The sequence below is a fragment of the Sander vitreus genome, chromosome 14, assembly GCF_031162955.1.
Source record: "Sander vitreus isolate 19-12246 chromosome 14, sanVit1, whole genome shotgun sequence".
In the NCBI taxonomy this organism is placed as follows: Eukaryota; Metazoa; Chordata; class Actinopteri; order Perciformes; family Percidae; genus Sander; species Sander vitreus.
Window position 1 is genome coordinate 6,091,510 of NC_135868.1, and position 14,943 is coordinate 6,106,452.

At 42.1% G+C, this 14,943-nt stretch overlaps 1 protein-coding gene across 1 annotated transcript; it reads left to right on the forward strand.

Moving 5' to 3' along the window:
- Positions 1-7,893: 7,893 nt before the first annotated feature.
- Positions 7,894-14,740, forward strand: tcf19l (transcription factor 19 (SC1), like). The gene is made up of 6 exons (XM_078268052.1): positions 7,894-8,063; positions 8,647-9,725; positions 11,546-11,715; positions 12,523-12,919; positions 13,282-13,789; positions 14,334-14,740. The coding sequence occupies exons 2-6, from the start codon at positions 9,455-9,457 to the stop codon at positions 14,671-14,673; spliced, it is 1,686 nt and encodes a 561-aa protein (XP_078124178.1). The 5' UTR covers positions 7,894-8,063; positions 8,647-9,454; the 3' UTR covers positions 14,674-14,740.
- Positions 14,741-14,943: the final 203 nt, after the last annotated feature.

Consider the following 14,943-nt stretch of genomic DNA (forward strand, 5'->3'; position numbering starts at 1 on the left):
AAAAGGCAGTTGCACAAAATGCACAATACAAAATGTAATGCACTGACACTGAAAAAAATGGATGCGAAAAGTCACTCTTTAGCTCTATCAAAAGAAGAACAAAGTCATTCTGTGCATATGGAAAATGCATGCATTTAAATTAAACATTAAAGTAGCTATAGTTCAGATCTACAGGAAGATGCTGGAGTTAGAGTAGACTGACTGCATGCAAGCTTCAATGGGCCAAAGATGCACCGGCTCAAAGGGAAGTTATGATGATGTGAAAAGGGAAAATGCTCTCAGCGCTTTCAGGAAAACACTTAAATGGGATCAAATTATTTCAACACCTGTTGAACGTTGTCAAAAAATAATTACAGGAGCCTGACAGTTTTGACAGGTGGAGTCAGCACGCTCCAAGTAATCAGACAATAATTTCTAAGACCGAGGCTACTTACAGCAACAGCTAAGAGCTTCTCCTGTATGGAGTCGAATCTCAGTGTGTTGCCTCTGACAGCACTTTTGTCTGCTCTCACAGCATCAGACAAACACTGCGATGATTGCATTTCATCCCACCCACACACAGACTCTATTAACAATACGAATATGTCAGAAGGTGTCTACGCCTCTTAGACACAATTCCTCGTCTCAGCACTTATTCACGCTGATATCCATGAGAAAACCCTCAACATATTCTTTCTGAAAAACCTGTAAACTGAAACAAGCTCTGTAGATTGAATAACACCACTCCTACTCCAGTGGTTGTTTTCCTTTCTCTCATATATTTTGTGTCACATCGCCCACATTTGAAGGCATAATCTAAAGAAACCTATGGAAATGTCCGCCTCATGTCACTCACACTAATGATCAATTCCAGATAAAACACCCACAAGAACGACGGCTAACTGTAGAAACTATCCTCATCTGTTTTTTTTGTTTGTTTTTTTCCCCCAATGGAGTTGTCACAAGCCCTATCAGTGCAAAATAAAATTAGGAGAAGACTGTGCATCACTCCTGGGACTTTTGGAACAGCTCCCGAGAACATAATTGGATTCTTGGTCTCTTTTCAGAAGGACCGATTCACGGACACCATAGAGTGAGGAGCGGTGATAAAAGAGACGACAGAGATTGAACAGGCGACTATTCGGGGAACAGATAAATGACTTGCATGATTTAAACCGTCCTCTTTTCCTCTCGGCTCCCATCCATCAGACGGAGCTCTGATTATTGTAGCCCAATTGTTTGCCAAAATGAAGTGACTGGAAAGCAGTCGGATCAATCTGAGATAACGATGCAGCCTACAGCCCCAACGGAATAAGACTGAATAACAGGGATTATGAAAGGGGTGTGTGTGTGTGTGTGTGTGTGTGTGTGTGTGTGTGGAGGGGGGGTTCATACAAAGCAACCAACACTATTAGACATTCAATGCTCTGCATGGAGACGTGATTCCTTCCAGCTCAGGAAAAATAGGAAATGAGAAAGAGGCGGGCATTCTGAGTATAAAAAATTTAATGGAATGAATGGTTAATATCAATAACGCAAAAAAAATGGTAAGTCCTTACATTTGCTGCTTGTGCTCTATGAATTCAACCCCACCAACTGTGCAACATACAATTCAGTCATGCTACTATTGACTGTACCAGTAATAGTGTGTAGTATGTATGGTATAGGAAGGTCAAATGTTTACAACCACTCCAGTTTAAATAGTATTAGTATAGTATTCATTCTATTCTGTGACCAGATTATGCCTTTTATTGAGCATTCAAATCCCAATAACTTCTAGTTTGTACTGTATATTTGTTGCTGTAAAGAGCTCTAAAGCATGTGTGGGTTTTAAAAAGGACAGAGGATGGTGGTGCTGATGTACCACAGGTAGCTCTTAAATGTCATCCTTGGATAATATCTGTAGTCACGGTTTTTGAGTCATCTTTAATTACACACTTAACAACAATAAACACATTTGGTCGAAGAAAGACAAGATGAGTAATACCACAAAAATACAGATGAGAGAGAGTGGAAACAGTGGCATAAGTTCAAAGATATTTAAAGAGAAGCATGAACAGTGAATTAAATTAAGCTCTCGCAGCCATTACAACTGCTTTTGACTAATTGGTTCCCTTTCCTTGCTGTGGAAGAAGCCTGTGGGCTAATTCAGGTCACAGGAAATTGATTTAGATGAAAGACATTTCACAGAATGAGAGCGAGACATCTCACACCGCTGAGGAAACTTTGTCCAAACCAAACATGTCCTCCCCTCCACAGGCCGAACAGTCTGTGCTAGCTGCACACTGAAGTGCAGCACTTTTACACTTTTGGGGGATCAATCACGTACTTCACCTACTGAAACACACCAAAAACACAGTTATCTTTATCACAACCAACAAGTTCTCCAAACCATACGACCATAAAGGTTGTTCATTCCTACCTTCTAATACGACACATAGGAGCGTTTTATAAATTAGTGCCCATAGCGTTGGCAGGAAATAAGACATAGGCCTACAGGAGCGTTTTCCGTCCTCATATCTAAATGTAACAGTTTGGTTATTTAAAGCAACAAAAATTGCCATTTTCATATATATATACTCCAGACAATGTCTGAGGTATCAGGTCCAAACATAGTCAGGACTATCCCTTTCACACATGTAGCACACATCAGGAGATTGTCCATGTCAAATGCATTCTCACTTACTGGAAACCACCACCCCAACCTTTCTTCTTATGGGGAATTTGGTGCTCTTATATTTCCTGCTTAGCTCCCGTCGCAATTACTATGGCCACTAGAGGGTGACGCCGCCTAACAATAAAAAGTAAATAAGGGTTGTAATTGCGATTGTACAAACAACATATGGAGTCAATTTTCAGGGGAGGACAGTCCCATCATTTCAGGGCTTACTGTCCCTAAAATCCCATTCAGATATCCCTGATATTGTTGCCATTGACAGCTGTCAGCAGTATGGCTACCTCAGCAAGCAGTCAGACAGACACAGGTGTTTGGTGTCTGGACAAGAAAAGCACAACATTTAACATGTGATCCTTTTGAAACAAGAAAAAGGTTCACATTGTAATTAAAAAAGGGTAAAAAAATATATATATATATGGATCTGATCAAAATGACTATAGTTCCCTTCTTATTAGGACAATGTAGTTTGGTTGGAGTCTTTATTGACTGCAGAAGTAAAATGTTATATATACATACTGTATATGAGTAAAATGACTTGCCTACTTGTCATTTAATTACTGATTTACTGCTCGTGCAGGGACTTCACTGGAGATATATACAGTATATGAATACAAAGAGGCAACACTAAGGCTCCCAAAACTGACTTTGTGTATGATGTAAATACAGGTTGATTCAAATAAGCTCTGATAAAAAGGTTAGGTGGACTAATGACAAATTGATAGTCAAAGGATTGACTGATTTTCAATTAAATCTAAGCAATATTCATTATAATGGCACTGAGATATCACTAACATCCACCGTAAGGAAAGAGGAATCAGTCACTCCTAACAGTTTTTTTCCACTGTTGTAAATATAAAGATATGGGATCTGCATGTGTAAAAAAAAAAAAAAAAAAATAGTGTGAACATACTAGGTTATTGCAAGGCTTATGCAAGATTTTATACTATCAAAACGCTGCTTTGATCCTTTAACCACACGTCCACAGCGGATAGAAAACCAACCCATAGTGCTGGAGACGCCTTCAGCTGGGAAGACTCTTCCAGTCTAACTCACGTTTGTCATGTTTACACATTTGGGTCACAGTGAGGCTGTGTGGAATCCTTTCATCAACACCTGCTTCAGCAGTGTTGGAGTATATGTAGTCGCCTCAGGGGTGCACTGTTTGACACCGTAAGAGTGTATTTTTAAAACCAGGTTGTCGTATAGCAGGACCAAGACAGACAAAAGTGCAGAAAATCAACATGTCGCATGGGTGAAAAGATTTAGATCCACATTTCACTGGTTTACACCCATTGAGATGCATGGAGCAAACAAGAAATTGAAGACATTCATGCCTCTGTAAAGCCAGATATCACACATAAGTCAAATAATATCCACAAAAATGCTTATAGTGTTGGCTTTAATCTACCTAGAAAAGATGTCAACAGAACAACTTTGATAAATGAATTCATGATTTCAATAGAATGTGAAGTTTTCACAATTAAATACACTGATACTGTATTTTAGAAACCGGCAATGCTGCTTGTCTCAGATCTTTTGTGAAAATATCGAGCTGTTTTAAGTGAAGACAAAATGTTTCATACTTAATATACATTGCAAAGCCTCTGTTGGAGGACACTTAAGAATTGTGCAGGGTGAAGGGGCACGAGCCTCCTTTGGATTTCAGCACGTGCCTGTTGGAATAATAACAGCTGATGAAGGCTTAATGAAAGGATTTCACTTTCCGTCGTTCAACCTTGTCTGTGGTTTTCTGTTTCATTACACATCAGAGCCGCTATTCACAAAGCCTGTCAGAACAGAAGTGCTGAGCCGTGTGTGGGTAGGGCGAGATTTAATAAAACATCCTTTCAATTCTGGTGGATTCAATCTTCTGTTAATCTACTATTCTCTGTAATTCCAAAGAATGTAATGAAAAAGCATGAAATGATGTCGCAGTTTGCTGATACCTCTGATCATAATAGAAATTTGCTTTAGCGCAAAAATATCAGAAGTACTGTCAACTGCAATTTCTGACACTGAGAACAATTAATTTGAATTCACTCCAGTATAGCTCAGTGGCTCCTACCGTGATAGAATTTAGTCTTATCTTTGATTCGTGACAGATAATTGGAGAAAATAACTGAAAAACCACTGATGTTTGGCACTCTTAAGCTGAAATACAGTAAGAAACACACAGCAGCACTCCTCCTCTGGGCTACATGGAGAATTAATCAGAAATGCATTGCACGCTGTCTGCTTGAAAATTATTTTGTAGTCACACGCCTGTTGCCACCGTGATACTCCCAACACATGTTTTTTTTACAAGAAGAAACAAAACACATTCCTAAAAATAATTTTCATATAGTCAGTGTGTTTACTTTGGGACAAACGTAGCTCATCCTGAACTAGCGCATTTACTGGAGAGGAAAAAAGAAAATGGCACCTCTTTTAAATGAACATGCTTGAATACATGTCTTTGTCAGAGCTTTTGTAGCATCACTTTAGCACCATAAAGACGACTCTCGCTACTAATGTGCTCACTATTTCTCCATACTCTGATATTCTAGCCTATATCTGCGGTCCCAGTGTATACCTAAGAGTTAGTGTAACTGCAGCATGCTGACCTGTAGATTGCTTGTGGGACAGCAGCCGTGATGCCGATAGCTAATATTGATATTAGTCATAATATAGTATATAATAATAATAATAATATGAATTGCACTTTTCTGTACAGTTGGCCTCCTGAGTCCATCCTGATTTTGTCACTGATGTCTGGTCCTGGTTTCCCATGAGCCTCCTGACTCACTTAATATCACCTCTCAGAGTGATAGTTAAAGGAGAATACTGGTGTGTTTTTTTTTATTTTTTATTTCACTGCCAATTATCTAGAGAGGGGGTCTTTATGTCTTGTTGGTGTAAGCACAAAATAAGAAAGCTTGTTCTGCTTCAGTAGAAGCTACAGTATTTGCTGCCATTCATATTTTGCAATAAAAAAAAATAAATATGATTTGACTTGAAGTCTCCATTTGGCTTTTAGTTTTATTTCATTGTATCGGAGTATTGCTCTTAGTGTTTTATGGTACACACTTAATTCTGGAGGAAATAAAAGTCTCCACCTAAAAAATAATCACTGTAAACATTTTGGCTCACTATATCACATCATTTATGTTTTGTTTTTTTCATCAAAGGAATCTTTGCTGGGACAAACTAATCTTTACTGTAAGACCAATCAGATGGCATGTATTAAACATGTTGCACTAGTACTCTCCTTTAACATCACTTCTGGTATAATATGCACAGACTTGACATTAATGTTTATTCAATAATTTCAACAAACATTTATCATTCTAAGAGGCATTAAAGTTTGCATTGCAGGTTTATTTAATGCAGATTTGGTATTACGTTCACATGTTGAATGCCATGCTATTTACATCTATAGTGATTTACACTTTACATAATCTTTCTCCACAGAACATACAACTCTCGTAGTTGTAAAATAATTTTGGGAAACCCCGGAGTCAGGATGGCTCTTGAGGCTAAACTAGATCCTATTAGTTGTTTTAGCCGTTAACTCAGGCAGGAGAAGTATTATCACTGTCAATATTACTGCTGTTGCTAATGCAAAAAAGGCAACTTTTTCATTTTTTCCCCCATTCATTTGTGTGGTTGATTTTCAGCCCAACATAACTCTTTACTTAGCTAGCATTCTGCATGCTTGGATAAAAGATCAGTCTTCTGTGTTTGAGGTTTGATTGACTTAGTGAAATCCAGATTGATTCAGTTTATATTTCATCATTGATCAAACAAGTACATTACACATGAAAACGTTGAAGTGTGAATGTCTCAGGATGTGCAAGTGCAAGTTTAGGTTGTAATTGAAAAAAGAAAAGTTGAAAGGAGACATTTAAGTATGTGTTTTTGATACTAGAAATTCTGGGCACTGGTTTGTCTGCATGTTGTTACTGGTTGTTGCTTTCAATTTGAAAGACATTACGTGAATGCTTCATATCTAAGACATCAGGTCTCATTTGACATGTTTCCAGGTAATCATTGACTTTAACGATACTTCACTGCACTGCCACGAACAAACGTCCACACCCATTTGTTTGCTTGAAGAATAAATCAATGATTATTTATATACCGGTACTATATAAGACCTTTTGGCATCCTACAAAGAATTTTATAAAGCTTGTCTTTTTTTCTGTAATGAATGAATAATTCCAATTAAAAGGATTTTCAACAGAGGTTTATTGTTATTTTGTGTGTATCTGCTTTTGATGCTCTTTCCATTTCATTAATACAACCTCAAGTATTTTTCATTTGAATTTCAGTGACGGATTAGCAAGCATGCCAGGACTGCCTTTTTAAATTAATAAATAGTCAAGAGAAGATCTCAGACCATTTTTCAGACAAATTTCAGCTCTGTAAGTATGCCCAGAGGTACTAGCTAGCTAGTAGCATTTTTTCACAGTATAAACTCCCCTGTCTGTGGCCAAAGTGGGGGTTGCAGCGAACCTAACACTGCCTTAGTGCTTTTACTTTAGTGTATAGAAAGTTTGTGATAGTGAAGAGGAGGTTTTCAGACATGTTGCCCAGAGAGTGGCACCCCTGCCAGTGAATGATAAACAGAGCGCAAACAGACACCAATAGGAACAATAACCAAACAGTATGTTTTAAGAGAAACATCAATGTACGGTTTCCCCTCTCATAATAAAAACACAACTAATATACATACATAAAATAATAAACAAACAATTAAATGATAATAAACGCCCCTCCTCAAATACACTATAACAAGTTAGTAATGCCAGTATTGTTATGTGCACAATCCACCATCTGTAGCCAATCCAGAGCACATTTAAAATACAGTAAAGTAAAAAATAATACATATAACTTAAAAGGACTTGTCAAATATAGTTTATAATGTCAGCATGAACTAGCATGCTGCTACTCATATCATATAAAAATAGTATATTTTTTTTATTGGAATCCAAAATATGCTTGCTACCTCAATTCCAACAGCAGCAGCTGCAGCTGCAGCAGCTGTGTGCAGCTCTCTGACACTTGTGTCTCACACTTTTGTGTGCCCCACTGTCCCTCACACAGGCCCGCCCGTCCGGTCCTGCTCATAGTCGTCCTGCTCCCGCTGAAGGCGCCCTGGCCCTGAGCCAATCGGGGAGGAGCAGGACATGACGTAGATTCTCGCGCACCGAAGCCCCAGGACTGGCGCGCCAAATTTCAAAGGACTTCCTCCAGGAAAGAAGGCGAAAAGCTGCACCGACGCCTGGCGAACAACGGCGATAAAATACTGCAGAAACAATACATTTCGTTTAAAGTGTAGTTGCTGAACCCGCTGGTGGAGCTGTCGACGGTGTTTCATTGGCGACAGTTTGAGGAATAATTCGCATAAAGTCGGTGTGTCATTGTTGTAAGTGGCAGCTTTGACTTTCATTCTGTCCTACAAGGAACTAACGTCAGCTAGCTTAATCCTGTTTCAGTCTGACAAGCTAAAAAGCCACACCACGATATTTCATTGCTCTTTTAAAAAAAAATCTTATTTTAACGTTAATGAATGCATATGTAAGTAAATACGTAGATTACATGCGCATATATGCAGTTAGTGTTGCTAAAACGAGTTTTTACATGACAAGCCATTCAATTGTGTGGGTTATTGTTTGTGGCTTTGTGCGGTGATCCCATGATATGTCTATATATGCAGCTGATGCACGGCATGCGGTGCACACTGCAGCCAGCCAAGTTCTTAGTGAAGTTGACAGTTTTTAAGTTCTGTTGTAGTTTTAGCGTCTGTATAGTTCTGCTTCATTGTGACATTATATTAATTTAACGCGAGCTTGTAATGAGACGTGGTTTTGTGCTTTCATGTCGTCTGAAGTGTCAAGTAGATTACATTTATAAAGGCTGAGCTGTTTTTCAGACCCTAAGTAAAGCGATTAAGAAAAATGTTTTTTTTTTTTTGTATTTCAAGTATTTTTCCTTTTGGTTTCTTTCAGATCAGACAGACCTCAGCCGTTACACCCTGTCAGGCTTCCCACCTGTGAGACGGCTGATGTCAGGAGCCTGGGATTTTAATCTCTCTCACACACACGCACACGCGCACACACACACACACGCGCACCCCAACACACACACACACACACACACACACACACACACACACACACACACATACACTCCCACACACATGCTCAGGTGACAACTGTTCAAACCTTAAAATATTAGACGTCAGAACTCCAGCTAAAAGTCACGGCTGTCAAGTCTTTTGGCAGGTTTGCTTCGCCACGGTTTCAATGTTTACTGCACCTTTCGATTTGGCAGCACTGTAACACACAGGCTGTCTACATTACTGAAGCTCTTTTATTCTCAAACCCATCTTCTTATTGCCTCTACTTTATGGGGGATTTAGTCTGTTTGAGATTGAGCTCATAACAGAGTGCAGAAGCTAATTTCCACACCAGCTTATACAGTGCTCCATATCCTCATTATTTATTCATGTATTCACAGCAGTGCACAACAAGTCATCAGCTTTCCATACTAATGCAAACACCTGTTGCTTCACATGCCAGTAACCATCACACTCAGTGCTTTCAGGCCTATATTTAGAATATTTTAGCTTTATGTAAGCTTTCAGCACTGTTTGGGCAAATGGCTTCCTTTTAACCTCTGTCCGCTAGCAAAGAATTGTATCCCAAAATGCTTCGCAGCCTCCTGTAACTCAGGGGCCTGTCACAGATACGGTCTGGCCTCTGGGTGGGGTGCAGGTGAGGGCTTAGCGGTGGCAGACAATCAAACCCTTCAGTCATGCTGTCCGGGGTGCAGCCATGCTTCCAGTTGCTTCGCATCGGTTCATCGGCCTCCGACTCAGCACGGGACCTCTACACGTTCCGGCCGGTGCAGAGCCAGTCTGTGTTCCGACTGGGCCGTGCGGCGGAGCTGTGTGACGTCACGCTGGACTCGTCGTCGGTGTCACGGATACACGCCGAGCTGCACGCGGAGAGGGAGGCAGGCGACGGTGACGCAGCACCACAGGAGGAGGGCTGGAGTGTCCACATCAAGGACAGGAGCAGTCATGGTGAGAGAGAGAGGCTGAGACACACACACACACACCACTCTACAGTCATTGTGGAAGAGAGAACGAGGCAAAGTTAGACACCCTCTTACAGGAAATATCAATACTTCTATGGGGAAACCCATTCTCAAACGCTGCACACACACGCACTTCAATTTTGTGTTTTCTTGTGTGAGAGAAATAAAATGCAGATTTAAAGCAAAACTGGGCCCACACACATTTTAAATGGACAGGAATACAGATACTAACTATTGTAGACATGTGATACACACAATCGCACACATTATTTGATGTGAGGGATACACACATACATACACACACACACACACACACACACACATACACACATGCTGAAACACCCACATACTGTCTTCTGCTGAATTACTAACACCTGCAGCCTGACAGCAGCTGAGCCCCACAAACCAACACATACACGGCTGTTAACTGCCCTGTAGACACTACAGACCAGGTGAAGCCTCAGATGCACACAAACACACATTAGGAGCTAAATGTGCCTCTGAAACCTCAACTTTCAAAACCCTTTCAATTATACTCTCCCACCAGGACTTACTTTATCTAAATGGTTTCGAGCTGCAGAATTTACAGCCTATTGAGAAGCCTGTAATACTCCCACTGAGATTTTGTTATGTCCGAATCGGAGTTTGATAGTGATGACGTGATCTTTGACCTTTACTTTATGTTCTGTGTGAGTTGAAGCATAAAGTATGACACCAGCTCTTTTCTTTGTTCTGTGCGACTGAAATAAATCTCTTTGGATTGTTAGTCGTACAAAACAATTTGAAAATGTCACCTTGGGCTTTTGGAGATTGTGGAGGACACTTTTCACTTTAAGCTCTGCAGGGCTGCGATCGCCGGAGCTGGGACAATCATTAGTTGCAGCCTTGCGTAAAATAAAAAATAAAACAACGACGTGATGGACAGTCAAATCTTAAAACAAGGCTGTACAGATACACAGGTTTTGAGACAGTTCTATTCTATTCTACTATGGCTGGAGACATAATTACACATGTATAGAAGGTAAGTTTAAAATTGGTAGTTTTTGAGGAAACCAACAAAGTCTGATTCTTTCAATCTAAATTGGTCGTCCCCACTTGCGAGCGTAAAATGGATCTGATATACTTGGCGTAGAGGGATAAATAAGGAGCACATTTAAGACTAAGGAGCACTTAACAGTAGACATGATCTCTGTGTGTATGTGTCAGATACGAGGGAAACGGCATTGTATGTACAGGGAAGTCAGAGATATCTTACTACCTCAGTCTGCTGATAGTCTTTAGTCAAACCTGAAGAGCACAGGTACGAGGTGAGATGAGGACGAGATTGAAAGGAAAGTTGGGTCTTCGCTTAAGGCCGACGGACTGTGTCTGACAGGCTCTGAATCTAAACTGTGCTCTTACTGCCTAATTTTTCAAGTAATTTCACACTCTGTTACACACATTTTTCATTTCTGCTATTAAAATTACATCTCAGTATTCACTGCATTTCTCATTTTGTGCTGTGCTGCCGTGGCCATGAGATTGCCTTGTAGCCTTCCAGCTCCTATATTCTGGGTCCATTTCACAATCACTTTTAGATTTCCCCGCAGCTCTGGAAGCTGTAAACACATTGATAAGTCAACAAACGACCGATTTTGAGGCTCAGCTCGCTTGGTTTATTTGCTCTTGTTTGTCAAATATTTGTATGTTAATAGGTTTTTGTGATGATCTGGCACCAGGTAATGCCCAGTGTGGCCGAATGAGAGTCTCCAAGGAACAAAATTCAGTGCCAGCTGTATATTTCATGTATTGCTCTTGTGTCGCTAGGCACCTGGGTCAACGAGGTCCGCCTCCAGCCTGGCATCCAGTGGGAGCTCTCAGATGGCGACACGCTGACCTTCGGTGGCCAGTCGGCTCCAGGGAGCCCCGAGTTCTACTTCCTCTTCCAGAAGGTCAAAGTTCGTCCGCTAGACTTCGATGCCATCACAATTCCAAAGGTAATTTTTGCCATTGCTAAGGACCGATTCTGTGCAGTTTCAGTTCAACCGCACAGATTTATAATAATGATGCTTCATGTACTGCAACAAACACAGATAAAGTCTATAGATTACATTCTGCTGTCGCCGGTCTGTGTATCTCACCAAGTTAAACAAGTCTGGGCTTTTTCTGCTGTCTGAAAGGTTAGTATCAGTCAGTATAAGTATATTCCAATATTACCACGATGACAATGGTCACACAGTCCACCTAAGGTCATAAATACATTTTCTTAAAGAGAAGATATTTATATTTGTGAGCAGTTTTAAAAGATCTATGTCTTCAGTAGAAACAAATGGACTGGCCGTGTGCCTGGGTAGGGAAGAATTGAGGTTTTGGTCTTTTAATGGGATTGATTGATGAGAAAAATATAGAATAGATAGATATGCCATCCTTTTCCTTTTAATTTCCCTCCCACTCAGCCTTCACACAGCAGTGTGTGCAGGCATTGTGACAAGGAGACTTGTGGTGAAGGTGTCCCGGAGGAACATGAATATTCAGTATGTCGTGGACAGAATTGTTAGGGAAGAAAAGGTCAACTTTCCGTGCCATTTTAAAGATTGAATCCGGTGCGCTCATATTTTGTACTTTAACTAAAACATGCTCATTCACGAAGTGTAGAATTTAGAAAATATATATTAAAATTTGCCATGACGTTTAAAAAGAAGAAGAAAAAAAAACCCCCCAGCCGAGCAAATGATACATGCATCTGAAGGATATTTACGTTTGCATAAAATTCTAATTTCTATGCTTATACCCTTGTCTCCTAGGCGGGCACCTTCTCGTCCGACTTAAAGAACCGGATCAGAACAAACCTGGACCGCAAGGCGGCCGCCAACATGGACCTGTCTAATCTGCCCATCAACCGGGCCACCGTCATCCTCAACTCCATCGGCAGCCTGAGTAAGATGAAGGGCAGCGCCTGGACCTTTAAGAGGAGCCACAGCCACGAGGGCACCGCCTCGGACCCCGGCTCCTCCTCCTCGCCTCCTCTGACTGTGGGCTTAACCTCTCTGCTCCCGCCCTCCACGCCGCCATCCTTCTCCTCTTCCGCAGCCTCAGTGCCTTCGACAAAGTTCCACCAGCCGACGTCGAGGAGCCGGAGGAAGTCGGCGCACACGGTGCTCCTCGAGGACGACAGCTCGGACGAACCCAGAAGTCGAGCAGGTGAGGCCCAGCGTAAGACTTACTGAGCTTTCTGCAAACATTGCAGGCGGCAGATTTTTATAAGGAAATTTGTTTTTTTGTTTTTTTTACACTAAACCAAGCTAGTTATCGAAGGTGTTTTTATTCAGACCGAGAAACTCTCTGAAGCAAACATCTTGACGTGGCAAATGTTGACATCAAGTCAAAAGTTCTGGTTAGCTACTTGGCAGTTCAGACACATATCTGCTCCTAAACATGTGCTGGAAAAGTTAATTTAATTGGAAACTGGTCGTGAGTTGTATGTTGACTTTTCATGACTTTTCACTGGAAACTGGTGTCTATCAGCGCTCCTGTTACAATATTCCTCTTTTGATGCTGTTCAGCTCCGGCAGGAGTTGTTGAAGATGGACAGAGGTCGAGGGGGAAGAAGAGGCGGCGGCTCTACAAATCCGAGTCAGAGAGTGTCAGCCCCCCCCCTCCTCTGCCGCTGCAGCCCAAGAGCCACAATGACATCCGGCGGCCGCTGGAGGCCAAGCCCTTCCCCGTCGGCATCAGGACCATCGGCAGCTTCCACGGCGCCATGACCAACAGCAGACTCAACACCCACCTCCTCCAGGCGTCGCTCGCCAACCCCGCGGTCCGCAAACAGGAAGTGCAGACGATGCACCGGGTCCAGGCGGCGGTGCACACCAACATCACAGCTTTCCGCCAACAGAAACCCGCCCACAGTTCTCCGACGGCGCAGAGAGGCAGGCGGAGGGCTCACAGCTCTCCGGTTTTCTCCCCTCTGGTCGTCGGGGGGGAGAACTACAGTCTGGCCTCGCCTTCAGTCAGGATCCGCACAGAGGAGAGAGGCAGGGTGCAGTTCAACAGATTTCACCATCCAACAAGGTGAGATGTTTATGTGGGTTTGCAGAAATCTGTCCACCAACCAAGGGAACCCTTTTTGACTGTAAAATGGATAAAATATCTTCTTTCTTTGTCCTACCCCCACTAGGAGTCACTAAAGTCATTTTTTAAACCTTACACCAAAGGAGCTCTACATTTTCAGGAAGCTTTCATGATGAGTTATGCTAATAAGTGAAAGCTACAGGTGTCAAATCTATCTATTAATCTGTCTATTAATAGTTAGGTAAATTGTGAACTAATGATTGATATACCAGAATGTAACAGGACACAAAGTAAGCCATTCGATTTTTTTAAATTTTGTTCACATTTTATAGTCCAATGAAATACAAAGGAGCAAAAAGTGTTGTATCAAACAAAGACCCTTTAATCTATTTATACAAGTTAATCTGTGGCAAATGTGATGAACGTAAACATGTTAAAAACATCCTTAAACACAAGCTTGTCTCTTCCTTTTTTGCTGACCCCACGGCCCTCCTCCTCCTCTTCTTCATTCTTTCCGTCTTTCTTTTTTCTTATCTCCTCGCAGTAAGCGACGAGGCCGCCCCAGGAAACACCCGCTGCCTCCCCGGCCTTCCCTGCCCTCGCCATCCTCCTCGTCTTCCTCCTCCACCTCCTCCGCCTCCTCCTCCTCCGGCTCGTCGTCGTCATCCTCCTCTGATGACGACGACGACGAGGAGGAGGACGGGGCGGCGGGCGGGGCGGTGGAGCCGTGCGCGGCGCCCCACTGCCGGCTGCCCCAGCAGGACACGGTGCAGTGGATCCAGTGCGACGTGTGCGACGCCTGGTACCACTTAGACTGTCTGCACGTTGACCGCAAGAAGCTCCTGAAGGACCCCAACGCCGACTTTCACTGCGGATGTTGCTGAGATGAGAGAGAACCAAGTTTGTGACAAGGAAACGTAATGCTTTCAAGACTTTCAAGTTCCCACAATTCCCCCCTTAAATGTTTATTTCCTTCAGCCACACTCGTGCAAAATCAACGGACCTTTTTCTGCGAAGATGCTACTTCTTCTTCTTCTTCTAATGGCCACGGAGCTGCTCTACTCCTCCCCCCCCTCTGTCAGCAGCTAGCGAAGGCAGGAAAAGAATTTCCCTTTTTTAAACATCCTAATCTTCCCAACAGTCACACCGCTGCT

Excerpts from the sequence above, each read along its gene's own strand:
- tcf19l (XM_078268052.1), top strand. The coding sequence starts at position 9,455 with ATGCTGTCCGGGGTGCAGCCATGCTTCCAGTTGCTTCGCATCGGTTCA. Across the intron at positions 9,726-11,545 it reads CAAGGACAGGAGCAGTCATG|GCACCTGGGTCAACGAGGTC; the intron begins GTGAGAGAGAGA and ends TTGTGTCGCTAG. Across the intron at positions 12,920-13,281 it reads CGAACCCAGAAGTCGAGCAG|CTCCGGCAGGAGTTGTTGAA; the intron begins GTGAGGCCCAGC and ends GATGCTGTTCAG.